Source organism: Lithobates pipiens, unplaced genomic scaffold, assembly GCF_037356315.1.
Source record: "Lithobates pipiens isolate NorthernLeopardFrog02 unplaced genomic scaffold, aLitPip1_a1.2 Scaffold_10, whole genome shotgun sequence".
Lineage (NCBI taxonomy): Eukaryota > Metazoa > Chordata > Amphibia > Anura > Ranidae > Lithobates > Lithobates pipiens.
Genome location: NW_027507686.1, coordinates 80,055,219 through 80,076,753, shown reverse-complemented (window position 1 = coordinate 80,076,753; position 21,535 = coordinate 80,055,219). Strand labels below are relative to the sequence as shown.

At 41.1% G+C, this 21,535-nt stretch overlaps 1 protein-coding gene across 5 annotated transcripts in view; it reads left to right on the top strand.

Annotated features, from left to right (window-relative positions):
* The window catches only part of BBS1 (Bardet-Biedl syndrome 1), a 125,460-nt gene that overhangs the window by 82,793 nt on the left and 21,132 nt on the right, over positions 1 to 21,535 (top strand). For all 5 annotated transcript variants that reach the window (XM_077456136.1, XM_077456156.1, XM_077456149.1 and 2 more), the window contains 6 exons: positions 6,304 to 6,435; positions 6,956 to 7,062; positions 10,026 to 10,146; positions 10,261 to 10,419; positions 11,966 to 12,035; positions 14,487 to 14,645. In XM_077456136.1, coding sequence (XP_077312262.1) covers positions 6,304 to 6,435; positions 6,956 to 7,062; positions 10,026 to 10,146; positions 10,261 to 10,419; positions 11,966 to 12,035; positions 14,487 to 14,645 — 748 coding nt within the window. The remainder of the gene's footprint in view (positions 1 to 6,303; positions 6,436 to 6,955; positions 7,063 to 10,025; positions 10,147 to 10,260; positions 10,420 to 11,965; positions 12,036 to 14,486; positions 14,646 to 21,535) is intronic.

The following is a 21,535-nucleotide window of genomic DNA, read 5'->3' as shown; positions in this document are numbered from 1 at the left end:
ATCTGGGTTTGCCAACCGGCCATCCCAGAGCAGGAGGTGGCGAGCCACATCAGAGGGCCCCCATGGGCCAATGGTTGGGCACCCTTTAAACTTTCTACTTCCAGAGATCTGGGGCTAGTAGCCTGATCACTTTTTTAGGGGCATCCCATTTGCCCATATTCAGCAAAAGTCCCTACAGTACAACATTATTTTGTCATAGGACAAGTCGGTCCAGTCCTTGGACAGACCAGTTCCTCTGGCACCAAAGGCTAGGTTGTCCCTTGCTTGGTGGCTTCAGAACCAGGCTCTGGAGTTTGTGAAGTTCATTCTTCCTGTTTTCTGGACAATCCTCTCGATGAGAGACAGGCTGGGGAGGAGTCCTGGGCCTGGGACTTGGAATCTGGAGGAATCTTGTCTCCCGATCCACGTTTTTGAACTTCAGACAATTTGATTCCTGCCAGGCTGACTTACCTGGCTGGTGAGCTGAAGCAAATCCTTTCCTGGGCATAAATTTGCATTCCAGCCTTGTCTGCAGTTTACATCCTAGGCTTGAACAGTTGGCAGGCAGCCTTCCTCAGCCAGCATCTACTGGAGCCAGGAGAGTGGTCCCTACACCCAGAGGTGTTCCGGAACATGTCACAGGTGGGGGATGCTAAATATGGAGCTTCTGACCTCCAGGAGTTCAGCAGCAAAGTGGCAGGTTTGTCTCCAGATACAGAGATCCTCAAGTAGAAAAGGATGCTCTAGTAAATCTGATCTATGCTTTTCCTCCCCTGAAACTCCTTCCTCGCCCCCTTCACAGAATCAAATTGGAGGGCATTCTGGTGATCCTAATAGCTTTGAATTGGCCCAGGTGAATGTGGTACTTCAACCTAAAGTCTCCTGGACACTCTGTGGTTTCTTCCAGACTTTCCAGATCTTATGTCTCACAAATCGATTTTGCTATCATTCTTCATGGTCACTAGCTTTAACGGCATGAGTAGCTAAAAGCTAGGAAGTCTACTTTTTGCAAGTATGTGAAAGGCATACTTCACTTGTGAGGCAAGAGGCTTTAAACTGAGGAAATTCTTCTGGGGATGAATCCATGCCTTCTTACAAATGGGTCTAGACCAGCATTCAGTCAGCAGTGCCATTAGGGGTCAGGTCCTTGCAATTGCGATCTTGTTCCAGAGAGGGCTGCCTTCCTGGCTCTCTGTTTACTCCCCTGTGATTTATGGAATCGGAAGTTGGTTTTCTTGGCACTTTATAAACATAATTTTTAACCTTTAGCCTCTTGGGCTCTTCAGCATCAGGCTACTCTTTTTCAGACTGGCAAAGCAGCCTTGTGGTTACCAGGTGCATGTTCAGGCCTCATATTATGTCACCTTTGAGTGTAAGGTTCTTTAGACGGCTCTTTAAGCTGCAGGCAGGCCCCAGTTCTGTTCATTTGTGTGGGCTTGTTAGCATTTTGTTGTCACACACCCCTCCGTTGCGCTGCTTTTGGACATCCCAACAGATGTGAGGGTGAGAGAAAAAAGTATTTGATCCCCTGCTGATTTTGTACAATTGCCCACTGATCAGTCTAGAATTTTAATGTTAGGTTTATTTTAACAGTGAGACAGAATAACGACAAAAAAACTGAAAAATGCATTTCAAAAAAGTTATAAATTGATTTGCAGTTTAATGAGTGAAATAAGTATTTGACCCCTTTGCAAAACATTACTTAGGTTTTGTCACCATTGTACTTTCTTGGCAATCACAGAGGTCAGACGTTTCTTAGCCCTTGTACACATGGTCGGAGATTCCGACGGGATGTGTCCTATCGGACCGTTTTGTCGGATAATTCGACTGTGTGGTCTCCATCAGACTGTTTCCGTCAGAGTATCCGACGGACCAAGTTTTCCAACTTGTCCGTAAAATTTTCCGACAAAATGCTCCGATCGGACATACTCCGATCATGTGTAGCCTACTCCGGACAAAGTGCCACGCATGCTCAGATCAAATTCCTAGACCAAAGCTATTGGCTACTAGCCTGAACATAGTCCCATCGTAACGAAAGAACGTTATGTACAATTGGATTTTCCGACAACTTTGTCCGACCGTGTGTATGCAACAGTTTCGGGAAAAATCCGTCAGACAAAATCCAAACACATCTGAGGAGGCATATTGTCCCACTCCTCTTTGCAGATCCTCTCCAAGTCATTAAGGTTTCGAGGCTCATGTTTGGTAACTCACCAAACCGTCAGCTTCCTCCACATATTGTCTATGGGATTAAGACCACTCCAGAACCTTAATGTGCTTCTTCTTGAGCCACTCCCCTGTTGCCTTTTGGGTCATTGTCATGCTGGAATACCCATCCTCCACCCATTTTTAATGCCCTAACTAAGGGAAGGAGGTTCTCGCCCAAGATTTGACGGTACATGCCCCAGTCCATCATCCCTTTTGATGCAGTGAAGTTGTCCTGTCCCCTTGGCAGAAAAACACCCCCAAAACATAATGTTTCCACCTCCATGTTTGACAATGGGGATGGTGTTCTTGGGGTTGTAGACAGCATTCCTCCTCCTCAGAACACAGCAAGTTGAGTTGATGCCAAAGAGCTTGATTTTGGTCTCATATGACCACAACACTTTCACCCAGTTCTCCTCTGAATCATTCATCATGTTCTTTAGCAGACTTCAGACGGGCCTGTACATGTGCCTTCTTGAGCAAGGGGGCCTTGCAGGGGGCTCTGCAGGATTTCAGTCCCTCACGGTGTAGTGTGTTATTGTTTTCTTGGTGACTATGGTCCCACCTGTCTTAAGATCATTGATAAGATTCTCCCGTGTAGTTCTGGGCTGATTCCTCACCGTTCTCATGATCATTGAAACTCCACGAGGTGAGATCTTGCATGGAGCCCCAGGCTGAGGGAGATTGACAGTTCTTTTGTGTTTTTTCCATTTGCTAATAATCACAATAAGTGTTGTCTCTATTTCACCAAGCTGCTTGGGGATGGTCTTGTAGCCCATTCCAGTCTTGTGTAGGTCTACAATCTTGACCCTGATGTCTTTGGACCATCGTTGGTCTTGGCCATGGTAAAGAGATTGGAATCATATTGATTGTGTGTTTTGACAGGTGTTTTTTCTACAGGTAACAAGCTGAGATTAGTAGCACTCCGTTTTAAGAGTGTGCTCCTAATTTCTACTCATTTCCTGTATAGAAGGACACCTGGGAGCCAGAAATCTTGCTGATTAAGGCCGGGTTCACACCGCTGCGATGCGGGAACGCCGCGAATCCGCGGCGTTTTCCCGCATCGCACACCTCCCGCCGGCAGTTCACACTGCCCTATGCGGACGGCTGGGAGTGTCAATGTTATGTTAATGACACCCCCAGATCTGTCCGCATATCGCAGTGCGATCTGCCGACTCGCACAGGAATCGGATCGCATGGTGTGAACCCCCATGCGATCCGATTCTGTTGCGGACCAAAAAAAGGGTCCCGTGCGAGTTTGCTGCGGGAGTGCTGCGAATTCAGCCATACTATCTGTATGGCTGTACTCGCATCGCTACGGAGATCGGATGTGATTTGCGGTGCGAATCACATCCGGATCTCCCCCCGCAGCAGTGTGAACCCAGCCTAAGGCTGGATTCACACCTATGCATTTTTAGTGCTTTTTGCTTTTTGCAGATTTGCATTATAGAACGTCTTCCATAGGAAACAATGTTAAATGGACTGTAGTGCAAATCTGCAAAATGCAAAAAGCACTTAAAATGCATAAGTGTGAATCCAGCCTAATAAATCAATCGATAACTTTTTTGAAATGCGTTTTTCTTGATATTTTTGTTATGTCTCTCACTGTTAATATAAACCTACCATTAAAATTATAGACTGATCATTTCATTGTCAGTGGGCAAATGTACAAAATCAGAAGGGGATCAAATACTTTTTTTCCCTCACTGTATATGCCTTCCTTCATCCCTCAATACACTCCAAGAAAGGGATTTTAAAGTGAGTATTAAAATCCTATTTTTATGCTTGGAGAAATAATATCCAAAAACATGCACAATTGCTGAACTATTCCTATCCTATGAGCAGGGCCGTCTTTAATTTTGATTGGGCCCTGGGCAAACATTTTCTTGGGCCCCCCCCCCCCCCCCTCCATTCTGATACATACAAAAAATAGCAGGTAGACTCAAAATCAGTTTACTGCAGCAGATCACGCAGTGATTGCAATTGTTTGCCAGAGGTTACAGCCTATCCTTACTGCTCGCTGGCTGGTTGCTAGAGGTTACAACACATAATTTCTGCTTGCCGATTGGTTGCTAGAGGTTAATGCACATCATTACCACTTACTGATTGGCTGCTAGTGATCAAAGCAGATCACTGCTGTTCGCTGATTGGTTGCTACAGGTTAATTACCACTCACTGAGCAGTGGAGCAATTCTAAATAATTGAGCAAGTAAAGGGGCACATTAACACACATACTACAGGAGAGTGTCAGAGCGTGCAGACATAGAGACAATCAGAGACTGCGGACATACTGCAGGAGACAATCAGAGACTGCGTACATGCTAGAGGTGATGGTCAGAACTTTCAGCAATGCACAGCTTGACAGTTGAATAACACAGCTCAGGGTTTAAGCAGTCAGGCATTTTATGGGTGCAAGGACATACCTGGCCAGCCAAACTCACTACATACATTTAGAGGTATGTGGGCGGGGCTTCCATTCTCTGATCTCACTACAACAGCCGGGAGCTCCACTGATGCTTTGTAGGGGGCCCCGTTACCCATGAATTGGGGCCCCGATGAAGGTTTTGCAGAGTGCACAGAGGACACGGGAGATTGTATTCCCGCGCTAGTCAGCTGAGAGGGGGCAGGGCCGGGAGCTTCACTGACACTCTGACCCTGCCCCGTGCAGCCTGTATGCTCGGAACAGAGCGGCTGTAGTGAGAGCCAGTGATCGGAGTGGGAGCGTCAGTGGAGCTTCCGGCCCTGCCCCCTCTATACTGGCTGGGGAATACCGAGGTCCGGGAGCTCCACTGATGCTCCCACTCCGATCACTGGCTCTCACTACAGCCGCTCTGTTCCGAGCATACAGGCTGCACAGGGGCAGGGTCAGAGCGTCAGTAGAGCTCCCGGCCCGGCCCCCTCTCAACTGGCTAGCAGGGGAATACATCCTCCCGTGTCCTCTGTGAACTCTGCAAAACCTTCATTGGGGCCCCAATTCGCGGGTAGCAGTGCGGGCCCCCATACAAACATTGGGCCCAGGGCAGGTGCCCCGTTTACCCTGCGCTAAAGATGGCCCTGCCTATGAGAAATGTGCTGTCAGACCTGTTGATCTTTTAATCTGGCAATTCACACATACAGTATTCAATAAGAGACAGTTGTTTTGTGACATTTGAAATTTCAAAGATAAATGGCTTGTTACTTTTTTGTGATGAATCCCAACGAAAGCTTGGTGTTTGTTACATCTTATAGAGGTGTCACTTTGCTGTCTGCAATTTTAGTGTTAAAGTGAGTGTAAAGTCTTTGTTATTTTTAAAGGGGAAAAAAAAAACATGTTATACTTACCTGCTCTATTGCAGTGGATTTGCACAGAGCAGTCCAGATCCTCCCCTTCTTAGGTCCCTCTTCTGTGATCCTGGCCCCTCTCTCCTATTCAGTGCCCCCACAGCAAGCAGTTTGCTATGGGGGCACCCGAGCTGAGTCACAGCTCCCTTAGTCCATTCAGGCACGGAGCCCTGAGCCGGCCCCACCCCCTTTTTGCCCTGGCTAGCTGACATTAATTGACAGCAGCGGGAGCCAATGGCGCTGCTGCTGTTTTTCTGCCAATCAGGAAGGAGAGTCTCGGATGGCCAAGGGACTTATAGACATCGCTGGAGAGGGGGTTGGGAGTGCTGGGGAGGCTGCTGCTGAACATAGAAGGCGGCTTTTTATCTTAATGAATAGAATGCATTAAGATAAAAAAAACTTCTGCCTTTACAACATCTTTAAGCTGGCAGAGTTTTGCTATGCAGCAGAGCCTAATTTTAACTTCCTGTGCTGCCTTTCCCTTCTCATACATCCAGTCTGAGTGCTGCTGTTACTTAAAGTCTAACATAAAAAAGATTGGGGTATTTATGCTAGCTGTGTGCAGCAATATATATAATGATTTTTGATGAATTCATAACTGGATTAAATGGTAATTTTCATATATGTCTAGATTTCAGTCTGGGTATTGGTCTATTTTTGCCATCATTTATGTTTATATGTTCGAAAGAGATGGCAATATCTCTCGATTTATATAATCTAAACTATTAACTACTTAAAAAAAAAAAAACAGTACATATACATTTTTTTGTAAGCATCTCTTTTGACTGTATACTGTAGACTGTGATCACATGTATGGCAACTCTGAAGAAGAACATGGCGGATGAGGATGCTGTGTGCTGTCTTGTTATCGGTACAGAAAGTGCAGAAATATTTATATTGGATCCAGAGGCGTTTACTATTCTTACTCGAGTGAGTACCATTGGAAAGCATTTATGATTTACATTTTAGGCCTCATGCACACTAGATGTTAAAATAATGTTATAAAAACGGCAGTAGCTTTGCAGTGAGTTTTTCAAAGTTTTTGCAATATCGTTTTTTAGTGTTTTTCCGCATTAGCGTTTTTTCATTTTATTTTATTTTTTTACCTCCCAGAACTCACTAGTTTTGGGGTATTTTTACAGCCAAAAACAGTTGATAACAGCCTATGTGTGCATAGACACATAGAATAACATAATGGGAAGTTTATTGACTGTATAAAAAAAACAGCAGCTGTAAAAATGCCCAAAAATGTCCAGTGTGCATGAGGCCTTATACTTCAAGGATCTTCATTGACCAGCTGTGAATGTAGAAGTATTTAGTGATCAATAGGTATTAGAAACATGTACGCCTTCTAAACTTATTCTGAAAACAACAAAAAATTCCAGTAAGGCAAAAGATACCGGTACTGTAGAAAGATGGTGTAGATTGTAATAGCTGTTTATGTTGGCAGGTCAGTCTTCCCAGTGTACCTACTCTGTTGGATGTGAACGGACAGTATGACATTGAATACCGTGTCACAGTAGCTTGCCGTAATGGCAATGTCTACATTCTTCGTAGGTAAGTAAGCCTTTAGGTATGTTTTTTTTGTTTTGTTTTTGTTTTTGTGCTGCACCATCTATTTGTTGCCTGTTATAGAGAATAATGAAGAACCACATTAGTAATATGGTTTATCCTTTTTTGCATTGTGGGTATTGCTTGGACCCTAATGCATTCTTCAGAAGGAATCTGTTGCTTCTTGTGATATTTATGTGAATTTGATCAACTAAATGTGAATAAAATGAATCTCAGCTGATTAAAAATAATTCCAGTGTATAGTTTTCCATTTTTTACATGAGAGCTGTCTTTTTTTTGTATAAAGGTACTTTTTTACAAATAAGAACAATACGACAATTATGAAAACAAAGAGAGGGAATAGATATGGCGCTATACCGGTAAGTACGGACTCTCAGTATACTGGCAAATAAAATGCGGACTTAAATGTGTTATGTTGTGTTAGTGAACCTCATATGAGTGGGGGCACATATAATTTTCAGCGTGCTGGTTGATTTAGCATAAAAACATGTATTGTATATATTTCTCAGCGTGCTGGTTAATAAAAGCCAGAGCCACAAAATATCACAAAAATCGCAAAGTCACAAAATAATCATAAAATAAAGGTCATAATATCACAGGACCTAGTGACCCTATTATGAAATGCTTATCACTGTATCAAGGCAGTATATGGTTATTAATAAAGTGCATGTGCAAATAAATTCTTATGTGCCTTAAAAAAGGAAGGTAAAGCGGAGAGTAAAACTAGATGTGATAACTGGTGCAAAAACCGTGTGTGTTATACTGGTATGCAAAAATAAAATACATGAATAAAAGTAAAAAGTGAATAATCTAATATTTAGTCCAATGTGATGCTATATAATAATAGGCATAGACATACCATAAAAATGCAATAAAAAATGATATAATGTAAAAATAAAATAAAAAAATAGGAATATAAAAATGTGTAAAAAGATGCAGGTGAATTGTGAACAATAAACGTGATAAAACAAGTCTCTAGTGAGTGACGGAATATTCCGCAGGTGAAAAAAGGAGGGGGTTGATGGTTTCCAGCGGTGTTCTTCGCATTCGGTGGCTATTAGTGTATTATATTATTATGCTCTCACCGGAAAAAGGACCCCATCCGGGGTGGATCAACCTTCACAATATTAGCTATTGTGCCGCTCTCTGGCTTCCTTCAGCTGTGAAAGTTAGGGATCCCTCGTTCCTCCGTGAGTGCGGTGTGCAACGTTTATATAAGGTAGAGAAGAGGCACATCCATAGTGTGATACTGTTTTAAAACTTTGTATTTATTGCAGCAAATAGGTTAAAACTACTTACAAACAGGCTGATTAAAATTGCGGTAGTGCATACAACTTTAAAATTCCCGCTCTGTAATCTCCTTCTGAGCTCGAGGTGTACGCTGCTTGGCCACGCCCTACGCGTTTCGTCACACGGACGTCATCCCGCTCCAGATGACGTCCGTGTGACGAAACGCGTAGGGCGTGGGATTACAGAGCAGGAATTTTAAAGTTGTATGCACTACCGCAATTTTAATCAGCCTGTTTGTAAGTAGTTTTAACCTATTTGCTGCAATAAATACAAAGTTTTAAAACAGTATCACACTATGGATGTGCCTCTTCTCTACCTTATATAAACGTGGCACACCGCACTCACGGAGGAACGAGGGATCCCTAACTTTCACAGCTGAAGGAAGCCAGAGAGCGGCACAATAGCTAATATTGTGAAGGTTGATCCACCCCGGATGGGGTCCTTTTTCCGGTGAGAGCATAATATAATACACTAATAGCCACCGAATGCGAAGAACACCACTGGAAACCATCAACCCCCTCCTTTTTTCACCTGCGGAATATTCCGTCACTCACTAGAGACTTGTTTTATCACGTTTATTGTTCACAATTCACCTGCATCTTTTTACACATTTTTATATTCCTATTTTTTTATTTTATTTTTACATTATATCATTTTTTATTGCATTTTTATGGTATGTCTATGCCTATTATTATATAGCATCACATTGGACTAAATATTAGATTATTCACTTTTTACTTTTATTCATGTATTTTATTTTTGCATACCAGTATAACACACGGTTTTTGCACCAGTTATCACATCTAGTTTTACTCTCAGCTTTACCTTCCTTTTTTAAGGCACATAAGAATTTATTTGCACATGCACTTTATTAATAACCATATACTGCCTTGATACAGTGATAAGCATTTCATAATAGGGTCACTAGGTCCTGTGATATTATGACCTTTATTTTATGATTATTTTGTGACTTTGCGATTTTTGTGATATTTTGTGGCTCTGGCTTTTATTAACCAGCACGCTGAGAAATATATACAATACATGTTTTTATGCTAAATCAACCAGCACGCTGAAAATTATATGTGCCCCCACTCATATGAGGTTCACTAACACAACATAACACATTTAAGTCCGCATTTTATTTGCCAGTATACTGAGAGTCCGTACTTACCGGTATAGCGCCATATCTATTCCCTCTCTTTGTTTTCGTATCTTTCCACCCATTTGGGTGGAAATTAATAGAGGCTGCTCTTACCTTTACTTTGTACTCAGTTTTTCATCTTTAATTCTAAGATTCCATAGCGCAACCTACACCCCATTTAATACGACAATTATGACCAATCCCTGGCCTGGAACAAGCATGCTGTAAATGAGTGTCAAAATTCCTTATCTTTTATACTTGTTCCAGGTCAGCTATTAAGGAAGAATTCATGTCAAAACATGAGAAATTCAGTCTGAGAACTGGCATTCTGTATAGGAGGGGCCAACAATGACGGTCTCTAATAGTATTTAAAGTAGTCCTTGATTTCAAACATTGATCGCACTGTACGACCTACTGATGGCCACAAAAAGGGTCACGTGTAAATCCATATCAAAAATAAATAATAGAAAATTATTATTTACTGAAACTAAAACACAGTTTGAATGGTTTTGCATAGAGACTCCAAGCGTCCCAAATACAGCATTGAGCTGAGTGCACAGGTGGTAGGATTGGTCCGTGTCCAGAAAAATATCATTATTGGAACATCTCAGGAGACTTTGCAAGGATACTCACAAAAGGTAAGCGGGTCTCAAGATGAATGTATTTAGTATGTTAATTGTGTCAGTGCACTTCTAAAACCTTGAACCCAATGATTTACAAGGTGCATATGTAACAATTTATCATATTGACAGGGAAAGAGGCTGTGGACGGTTACCCTCCCTGCATCCATTATGACAATGTCTTTGTTGGAGCAGAAGTCCCGCAGTATTCAGGCTGTGCTGGTGGGGCTGAAGAATCTGGAAGTACATCTGTATAGAGATAAGAATCTGCTGAGTGTTATTTCAACCCCAGTGAGTCATTTGAAACAATTTTTTTGGGGAGGGGGGCGGGGTAATTTTGTACCAAGTATTACCAGACATGTTTATCATCTGAGACCACTCGCTAGCAGGACCAGGGCCTCTGATGTTTGAGGCAAATGTCTTCTTTTGAGGAGTACTTTGGTGCCTTTTTGGAAGACTGTAGGATCTAGGGTATCCAGACACTTGCTTCTTATCCCAGGTTTCACTTCATGCATCCATGACCTACACATGGAACAGAAATTCTTTCAGATAAATTTTACAGTAGCTCAGAATAAGTACTCGCTGAAAAATTGCTATAGATTCCTTTAAAATCAAGCAGTTGGACTATGCCTGCTGCCTTTATACTGAACCCCTGTTTTAGTCTCCAAATTTTGTGTTACTAAACCCACAACAGTAAAATCAGTCTGTATATGCAATAAAGCATGCTTGTTATACTCGCTGTGGAACCTAAGGGATTAATTATCCGCATTGTGTAAAAAGGCTGTTTGATCCTTCCCTTATTTTACTGTCTCCAATTCATCTGCTGATAGCGCAGGAGGCACTCTGCACATGCTCAGTTTGGTGTGTATTGCTAGAGAGTTGTTTTTTGGGGAGGGTGCATGTAATCATCACAGGGGCCAATCAGCACTGTTCAGACAGAGGGGCAGGGGTCATGCAGCCTCATAGGACAGTCAGAGGAGAATGAAAATTCCTCCTACAAGCTTTAACCAGTGCTCGGCCGGACACTGATAAGACACAGGACTGCTATATACTGCTGATTAGAAAAGGTATTTAACAGTTTATATTTACTAAACTAATTTCATACACATATTCTGTGTACTGTAGTATACCAGATATGGTGAATGCAGGGTCCTGGGTTTAGTAACACTTTAAGGTATAGGTTATTACTCCTGGTAGCAAAAGTCTGTTTAGTCTGCATTTTAAGTAATTAAATTTTCTCAGTTTAAAGATGAAAGAGCCTCATTTTAGAGTTTGAATTGTACTAAGGCTGCTTTCACACTGGGGCGGGAGCAGCGTCGGCGGTAAAGCGCCGCTATTTTTAGCGGCGCTTTACCGTCGTTTTAGCGGGCGGTGTGCGGGCGCTAGCGGGGTGGTTTTAACCCCCGCTAGCGGCCGAAAAGGGGTTAAACCCGCCTGCAAAGCGCCGCTGCAGCGGCGCTTTGCCGGCGGTATTGCCGCGGTGTCCCATTGATTTCAATGGGTAGGAGCGGTGAATACACCGCTCCTTCACTGCTGCAAAGATGCGGCTAGCAGAACTTTTTTCACCGTCCTGCCAGCGCATCGCTCCAGTGTGAAAGCCCTCCGGCTTTCACACTGGAGTTAAAGGGGCCGGATTTTTTCAGGCGTTACACAGGTGCTATTTTTAGCGCTGTAACGCCTGAATACCGCCCCAGTCTGAAAGCAGCCTAATAGTGTATTGGAATGTGGGCACCTGGAATTGTGCTGCTTGCCTGTTCTGTTTTTAAAAGCTGTATATAAGTTACCCCTATGCTGTGCCCTGCACAAATATCATTTATTAAGCTCTGATTTCTTTCAGGACATAGTGACCAGTCTATGCTTTGGAAGATATGGAAGAGAAGATGACACTTTAATCATGACAACAAAAGGTAGAATATAGATCTCCAACTATAACAAAAAGTAAATTAAAAATGAAACATCTCACATTCAAACGCATTTCCTATGAAAGATTAGTGCAGATATCAAAGGAGTCAGTATGGAAAGCATAAACTAGGTTGCAGCGTACGCAGGTGATTTTTTTTTTTTTTATCCCACATCCACTGACATCCCTCCCTAACTTTATGAAAGAATTTGATGATGGTCGTCTCACCCTGATTAAAATAAACTTCCAGAAATCTGAGGCACTTAACATCTTGTTGGAGAGCAAATCCCTTAATGAGAAATTTCCTTCTAAATTGACTTCTGTTTTGATAAAATATTTAAGCACCATTTTATATCGGTGCCCTTCTACTCTCTTTGCTTTAAACACCCCCCGCTTTTTGAATGTAGTCAAGCAGATCTAGACCAGTGGACTATAGTGGCATTATCATGGGTTAGGCTTTGTAGCAAATTAAAATGACTGCTTTACTGAAAACATAGTGGGAAGTCGTGGAAAGGTAAAGCACTCTTCCTGCCTTTCAATTGGTCAAGAAAGCAAGCTAGACTTCAACAAACTGTTCCCTTCCCCCTCTCCCCGTGTTTTCAAACCGAACATGTGATTTTAAAAAATATATGCAAATCCTTTATTTTTCACGTAAATGTTGGGTTTGGCCACACAGTGCCCCCACCTCAACCTGAACTTCTCTCCAATTGGTCAGTGAGGTCCACTTAAAGGGGTTGTAAAGGTAAATGTTTTTTCACCTTAATGCATTCTATGCATTAAGGTGAAAAAACATCTGACAGTGTCTGCGCCCGAGCCCCCCCCGTTTTACTTGCCTCACCCCTTGAAAGTCCCACGCTCATCCCCGTCGTCCTTTCCACTGTTCAGCCTGGCCGCTGAGTGGCTAGAGTGGATGGATGGAAAGCAGCGCAGCCATTGGCTCGCGCTGCAGTCAATCACATCCACTGACGCGGAGCGCCGGGGGGCGGGGCCGTGTGATACAGCGATCGGCTATAGCCGCCGGCTGTATCACGGGAGCGCGCCCGCAGATGCTTCTCACCATGTGAGGGAGCTTGCATGAACGTGAGAAGCACCTGCGAGTAGAAGCCGAGACAGCCGCCGAGGGACCCCAGAAGAGCAGGTTCGGGGCCACTGTGTGCAAAACGAGCTGCACAGTGGAGGTAAGTATGACATGTTTGTTATTTAAAAAAAAAAATCACTTTACAATCCCTTTTAAGGAAAGCCAAAAGGCACACTTGAGAAATATGGAGTAGGCCAAGCCTAACTTTATTAGAAAGTTGAATCATTTTAGCTGCCTATATCTCTGGATTAATGGGTAAAGTTGAAATTTGAATCATTTATTAGAAAATGGAATCGTTTTAGCTGCCTATATCTCTGGATTAATGGGTAATTGTGGTGCTGAGTTGTGGATTCTCTAATGGGTGCTGTGAATTAACTATAATAAAGTGCAAATGCAAAGGTGACGGTGTGATACTCAAAAGTATACTGTAAAAGGTCTATAATAAAGTGCAGATGCAAATGACCATTAAATAAATCATGAAATATGACACATGGTAAATAAATAAATCACAAGTCTAGTTGGTGCTAAAGTGCAAAGTGTGTATGCGACAATAAATAGAAAAGAAAATTGGCACATGGTGATAATGGTAAACATTGAAATAAATGCAAAATAAACAAAACATCAGTTAGCTCAATCAGAGTGGTAGAAGTGGAAGAAAGATCTCAAATAGCATAATACCACTTAAAACTTCGATTTATTAAAAATGCAGAGAATTGGTACACTCACTTGTGTTAAAAGCACTCAGATAACACTCCACGAGACGCAAGCTTGTGCACTTGCATCACTTCCAGTTTGCACCTAGTGCTCCAATCCCGAAGCGTAATGTCACATCACATCATGTGATGATACATTTCGGGATTGGAGCCATAGGCGCAAACCGGAAGTGACGTAAGCGTACCATGTGTCCTATTTCATGATTTGTTTAATGGTCATTTGCATATGCACTTTATTATAGACCTTTCCTAGTATACTTTTGAGTATCGCACTGTGTCTCACCTTTGCATTTGCACTTTAATTCACAGCACCCATTAGAGAGTCCACAGCGCAGCACCACAATTACCCATTTATCTGCCAAGGATCAGCTAACTAGGGGCCTGCTGCAGTGGGCCTTCAGTTTATCTATTTGTTGACAGCGCGGGAGTACCACTCATATCTCTATATCTCCTGGATTGTTTTGATGTGCAGTTTTCACTGAAGGTAACCTCATGTCTTTTAATTTTTTTAATCTGAATTGCCCATGCTTGTGACAGGTTTGTAACACTCTATGGAGCCTTTTTTTTCATCACTTTCAGGGCTTTCTTCCTTTTTGAAGTACATTGGATTTCTTTAAATATCTAGAACTAGCCATTTATTACAACAATTGCTTGTTTCCTAACCCAGGAGGAGGACTCATTATTAAGATCTTAAAGAGAACAGCCCAATTTGAGGAAAAGGATACATCATCTGGTCCCCCTATTGGACAGAGCATCAAACTTAATGTCCCCAAGAAAACCAAACTTTACGTAGACCAGACCCTACGGGAAAGAGAGAATGCTGTGGGTAGGTGAATTGTTGCCGTTGCTTTCCACAGATGGGAAAGAAAAGTATACAAATCTGTCCTCTGTCCATAAGTTATGGTTTGCGGTGTTCTGCCCTCAAGCTGGCCATAAACTGATAGATTTTCTTTAAAACATCCATAGTGAAATTCTGTAAAAAGTCAACTAATTTAATTCAAAAGCCCTTTAAATTTCATCCAGATCGATTTTCATTCTTCGAAATGTTCTTTCCTGCTAATATTTTCAGAGCTATGGTCAAAAGCAAAATTCAGTTTGTCCCCACTAACCATTAGAAAATCGAACAGCCGTTCTTAACTGCTTCCCGACCATCACACCCCGATGTAGGTCGGCAGCATTGGCATGGGTGCACAAAAGGGCGTACCTGTACGTCTCTTTGTAATCCCAGGCTAGCACGCACTCGCGGGCCACTGGCGGACAATGTTTCAACAAATGTGATAAAACATTGGCTATGAGGACTCCATGTTCTGCAGGTGCTGAAGGAATGTTTCAACAGTGTATGAGTGTATATATACACTAAAGTATTTTAGCAAAGATTCAACTTTAAATAAAAACCATTGTGTAGTATACGAGGGGCGTTCAATTCAAACCGGACTTTTAATTTTACAGGTATAAAAAGAGATGCTAGCGTGGTGGTACTACAACACAGTAGTAAGCGGCAAGTATGTCCTATTACCAATAGGTGGCACACATGTCACGGGCCAGTCCAGAGACCGTAATCAAGATGGCAGACAACAGTGTTACAGTACGGTGAGGAGATGCTCAACCGCAGTAAGACAGATGAATTTTGTAAACATTTCAAAGTTGGTCGTACATCCGTCAATGAAGATCCCGACTGCGGTGGTTCCCAGCCCACAGCAGTCATTCCTGTGAACATTCAGCACATGGGAATGGTGACCACAACAATTCATGAACATTAGATTTTCCTAAAAGTTAGTGCACGCTGGGTACCAAGACAGCTTTCCACTTTTCACCGTCACGTGTCATGTTCTGAGTAATGTGTTATTGACCTGGTCTGATCACTAAGGGCATCCTGTTTCTTCAGGACAATGCACAAGCTCAAATTGCTCACCTCACTACGTGCACATTACAGCAACTTGGCTGGGAGGTATTGCCACATGCCCCTTACAGCCGGATCTCTCTCCAAGTGATTTCCACCTGTTTGAACCCCTAAAACAGTTTCTTGGAGGTCAGCATTAAAACACTGATGACGAAGTGAAGCAGGCTGTTCTAGGAAGGTTCAGGCTAAATGCTGGGATAAGTATATAAATGTAGAGGGGGAGTATGTTAAAAAATAAATAAATGTAGTTTCCACTCTTTGAAATTTATTTTTATTATGTAAACTCAAAAGTCCCAGTTTTACTTGAACGCCTCTCGTATATATTTACTAATTGTGCCTCTAATTACCCAGATAGATAAATAGTATCCTGCCCTGTATGTATACTATGACAAGCACTATAGTCTCACATACAGTCTGGAAGCCTACATCCTCCCATACCATCAGAACTGTCAGCATACTGTATATGGCTAAATCTGTGAAAGAACAAATTTGTTGACCTCCAAGCCCAAAAGTACCGTAGGCATTCTTATATTGACTTATATGCTAAATGTAATTTGGACTAAAAGGCAGTATGTAAAGTGCCTTGAAAAAGCATTCATACCCCTTGAAATTTTCCACATTTTGTAATGTTACAACCAAAAACAGAAATGTATTGTATTGGGATTTTATGTGATAGACCAACAGAAAGTGGCACGTAATTGTGAAGTGGAAGGAAAATGATTAAATGGATTTAAATGTATTTTACAAATATCTGAAAAGTGTGGCGTGCATTTGTATTCAGCCCCTTTAAGTCAATACTTTTGTAGAACCAGTTTTCGCTGCAATTACAGCTGCAAGTCTCTTTGGGTATGTCTCTACCAGCTTTATACAGCTAGAGAGAGACATTTTTGCCCATTCTTCTTTGTAAAATAATAAGAATGGAAGAACCGTGCTATTCACCACCAGGAGTAGATAAACCCAAGCCTTAGCCGGATAGATATAAATCCTCTATATGTCTAGTATACCTGTATGTAAAAACTCTATATAGGCTGCTGCCCCCCGAAGAAAAGGAATCCCCTAATAGGGGTTCTTTTAAGAATGAAAATAATATAGCAACCGGGGTAAAATGGCGCTACCTAAAACCAGGCTCTCATTCCATCTGGACTCATAAAGGGTAGATGTAGGTGAAAATCAGGGTTTTTAACCAAAGAACCCAATAGCCTTCCTAAACCTTATACTAATGAACCCAGGAATAAATGCAGAAAAACACAGCTTCACCCAGAAAATGTTATATCAAACAATATGTGTAATATGTCTCCAAACCAGCAGGAATACTGGTTTCAAGAACTGAAATTCTAATATCAGGGACTAATAATCAAACAAATTAAATAATATGTCTCCAAACCAACGGAGATTCTGATGTCAAAAACTGATCATGCTAACTGTGAGTCATCACAGAAACATATCAGTGCTGAAATAGGCCAAAAAACTCCCCACTGAGTATAATGCAACAACCTCAATCCCAAAAAAACTCCAAAATTTAACCAAAAAATCGTAAGATCCCACGTGTACCAAACTCCATGTATGACCCACTGCGATTATAACTCAAGTCGCATATATGCAAACATATATATATAAAATGTGTCATTCAATAGTAAACCTATTAACCTAAAATCCCATAAGTACACTATACCAGTGTTTAGTGACAAAGTGTATATATAATGTATCAGTCAATAATAAACCTATAAACCTGAAATCACATAAGTACACTATATCAGTGTTTGGTGACAAAAATCTATACCCAATAACTAAATGTGAAAAAATGTGCAAACACTCAAAAACCAAAAAACATGACAAACCCAAATAAAAAAATGTGTATATCTATACACACAGGGGGTAATATGAAACTTGATAATATAGCACGACCCCTAGTGATGAAAACCCAAAAAGATGCTCTAAAACATAAAAAACTTATAAATATGTGAAAAATACAAAATACAAATAGAAATAAAAATAAAAAATTAATTAATAATAAAGTGCAGAAAAATGTATAAAAATATATGGTAAATAACAAGAAAAAAATATTAAATGAGTCCCAAATAAATGTTCATTAGTGCAAATCCAGAAGAAATTCAGAAAAAAATTCCATAAAGTGACTTTAGTGCTTCCTGTGCAATCTTCACTGTGACTTCTGTGCTCCCCCACCAGGAACCCCACTCACCAGAAGTATGTACCCCTGCAGGGGTTGTTCGCCTTTAAGATCAATCTCCGGATATCCGGTTCTTTACTTCATAATTGGTGACTGAACGTATTCCAACATGGATTCCATATATCCTCATAAGAAAAAAATGGGAGCCTCCATAGTGTAATCCATATAAAAATTGATTTATTTGCACAAAAAAATAAAAATATATAAATATATAAAAACAGCCGTAAAAAACAAAAGGACAAAACAAAAAATGAAAAATACTGAATATAACCACAACTCTCATGTATTGAGATACTGTGGAAACACAGTCCACCAAGGGATTAATATAATGATCCCCCCAAATGTTCCGGAATAGCTCCAGAAAATGCCATAAAAAATATATATATCTTAATTAGAAGAACAAACGCTGATGTAATCTCTGTCTCAGGGGAACCAGAAAAACCTCCTACTAGGGAAATAAAAACATCGGGATAGAAATAAGAACCCCCCTAATTAGGGTACTTCTGCCGGAATTTACCCTGTAAAGGTGGTGAGTCTTAGCTGTGTTCCCCCCTGGGATAGAGTCTTTATCGCGTAGTGTTCAAAAAATCTCCTCGGAAGCCGTACGGTGGATACGCGGTTTGCGCTCCACCTGAGTTCCAACCACCGACGGCAACCCGGAAGTGACGTAATCAGCGTCACTTCCGGGTTGCCGTCGGTGGTTGGAACGCAGGTGGAGCGCAAACCGCGTATCCACCGTACGGCTTCCGAGGAGATTTTTTGAACACTACGCGATAAAGACTCTATCCCAGGGGGGAACACAGCTAAGACTCACCACCTTTACAGGGTAAATTCCGGCAGAAGTACCCTAATTAGGGGGGTTCTTATTTCTATCCCGATGTTTTTATTTCCCTAGTAGGAGGTTTTTCTGGTTCCCCTGAGACAGAGATTACATCAGCGTTTGTTCTTCTAATTAAGATATATATATTTTTTATGGCATTTTCTGGAGCTATTCCGGAACATTTGGGGGGATCATTATATTAATCCCTTGGTGGACTGTGTTTCCACAGTGTATCTCAATACATGAGAGTTGTGGTTATATTCAGTATCTTTCATTTTTTGTTTTGTCCTTTTGTTTTTTACGGCTGTTTTTATATATTTTTATTTTTTTGTGCAAATAAATCAGTTTTTATATAGATTACACTATGGAGGCTCCCATTTTTTTCTTATGAGGATATATGGAATCCATGTTGGAATACGTTCAGTCACCAATTATGAAGTAAAGAACCGGATATCCGGAGATTGATCTTAAAGGCGAACAACCCCTGCAGGGGTACATACTTCTGGTGAGTGGGGTTCCTGGTGGGGGAGCACAGAAGTCACGGTGAAGATTGCACAGGAAGCACTAAAGTCACTTTATGGAATTTTTTTCTGAATTTCTTCTGGATTTGCACTAATGAACATTTATTTGGGACTCATTTAATATTTTTTTCTTGTCATTTACCATATATTTTTATACATTTTTCTGCACTTTATTATTAATTAATTTTTTATTTTTATTTCTATTTGTATTTTGTATTTTTCACATATTTATAAGTTTTTTTATGTTTTAGAGCATCTTTTTGGGTTTTCATCACTAGGGGTCGTGCTATATTATCAAGTTTCATATTACCCCCTGTGTGTATAGATATACACATTTTTTATTTGGGTTTGTCATGTTTTTTGGTTTTTGAGTGTTTGCACATTTTTTCACATTTAGTTATTGGGTATAGATTTTTGTCACCAAACACTGATATAGTGTACTTATGTGATTTCAGGTTTATAGGTTTATTATTGACTGATACATTATATATACACTTTGTCACTAAACACTGGTATAGTGTACTTATGGGATTTTAGGTTAATAGGTTTACTATTGAATGACACATTTTATATATATGTTTGCATATATGCGACTTGAGTTATAATCGCAGTGGGTCATACATGGAGTTTGGTACACGTGGGATCTTACGATTTTTTGGTTAAATTTTGGAGTTTTTTTGGGATTGAGGTTGTTGCATTATACTCAGTGGGGAGTTTTTTGGCCTATTTCAGCACTGATATGTTTCTGTGATGAATCACAGTTAGCATGATCAGTTTTTGACATCAGAATCTCCGTTGGTTTGGAGACATATTATTTAATTTGTTTGATTATTAGTCCCTGATATTAGAATTTCAGTTCTTGAAACCAGTATTCCTGCTGGTTTGGAGACATATTACACATATTGTTTGATATAACATTTTCTGGGTGAAGCTGTGTTTTTCTGCATTTATTCCTGGGTTCATTAGTATAAGGTTTAGGGAGGCTATTGGGTTCTTTGGTTAAAAACCCTGATTTTCACCTACATCTACCCTTTATGAGTCCAGATGGAATGAGAGCCTGGTTTTAGGTAGCGCCATTTTACCCCGGTTGCTATATTATTTTCTTTGTAAAATAGCTCAAGATCTGTCAGATATGATGGGGAGCGTCTGTAAACAGTAATTTTCAAGTCTTGCCACAGATTCTTAATTGGGTTTAGGTCTGGACTTTGACTGGGCCATTCTAACACATGGATATGCTTTGATCTGAACCATTCCAATGTAGCTCTGGCTGTATGTTTTGGATCGTTGTACTGCTGGAAGGTGAACCTCCGCCCCAGTCTCAAGACTTTTTCAGACTCCAATAGGTTTTCTTCTAAGATTGCCCCTGTATTTGGCTCCATCCATCTTCCCATCAACTCTGACCAGCTTCCCTGTCCCTGCTCAAGAAAAGCATCCCCACAACATGATCCTGCCACCACCATGTTTCACTGTGGGGTTGGTGTGTTCAGGGTGATGTGCAGTTAGTTTTCTACAACACATGGTGTTTTGCTTTTAGGCCAAAACTTTCAAATTTGGTCTCATCTGACCTTAGCACCTTCTTCCACGTTTGCTGTGTCCCCCACATGCCTTCTTGCAAATGGTACTTCTTATGGCTTTCTTTTAAGAATGGGTTTCGTCATGCCACTATTCCATAAAGGCCAAATTTGTGGAGTGCACGACTAATAGTTATCCTGTGGACAGATTCTCCCACCTGAGCTGTGTATCTCTGCAGCTCCTCCAGAGTTACCATGGGCCTCTTGGCTGCTTCTCTGATTAATGCTCTCCTTGCCCAGCCTGTCAGTTTAGATGGACGGCCATGTCGTTTTAGGTTTTGCAGTCGTGCCATACTCTTACCGTTTTCGGATGGATGATGGATTTAACAGTGCTCCGTGAGATGTTTCAAAGCTCTGGATTTTTTTCTATAACCTAACCCTGCTTTAAACCTTTCCACAACTTTATCCCTGACCTGTTTAGTTTGTTCCTTAGCCTTCATGATGCTGTTTGTTCACTAAGGTTCTCTATCAAACCTCTGAGGGATTCACAGAACAACTGTATTTATACTGACATTCAATTACACACAAGGAGACTCAGTTTACTAATCAGGTGACTTCTAAAGACAATAGGTTCCACTAGATTTTAGTTAGGGATATCAGAGTAAAGGGGGCTAAATACAAATGCATGCCACACTATTCACATATTTTATTTTTTTAAAAATTTAAAACCATTTATCCTTTTTCTTCCACTTCACAATTATGTGCCACTTTGTGTT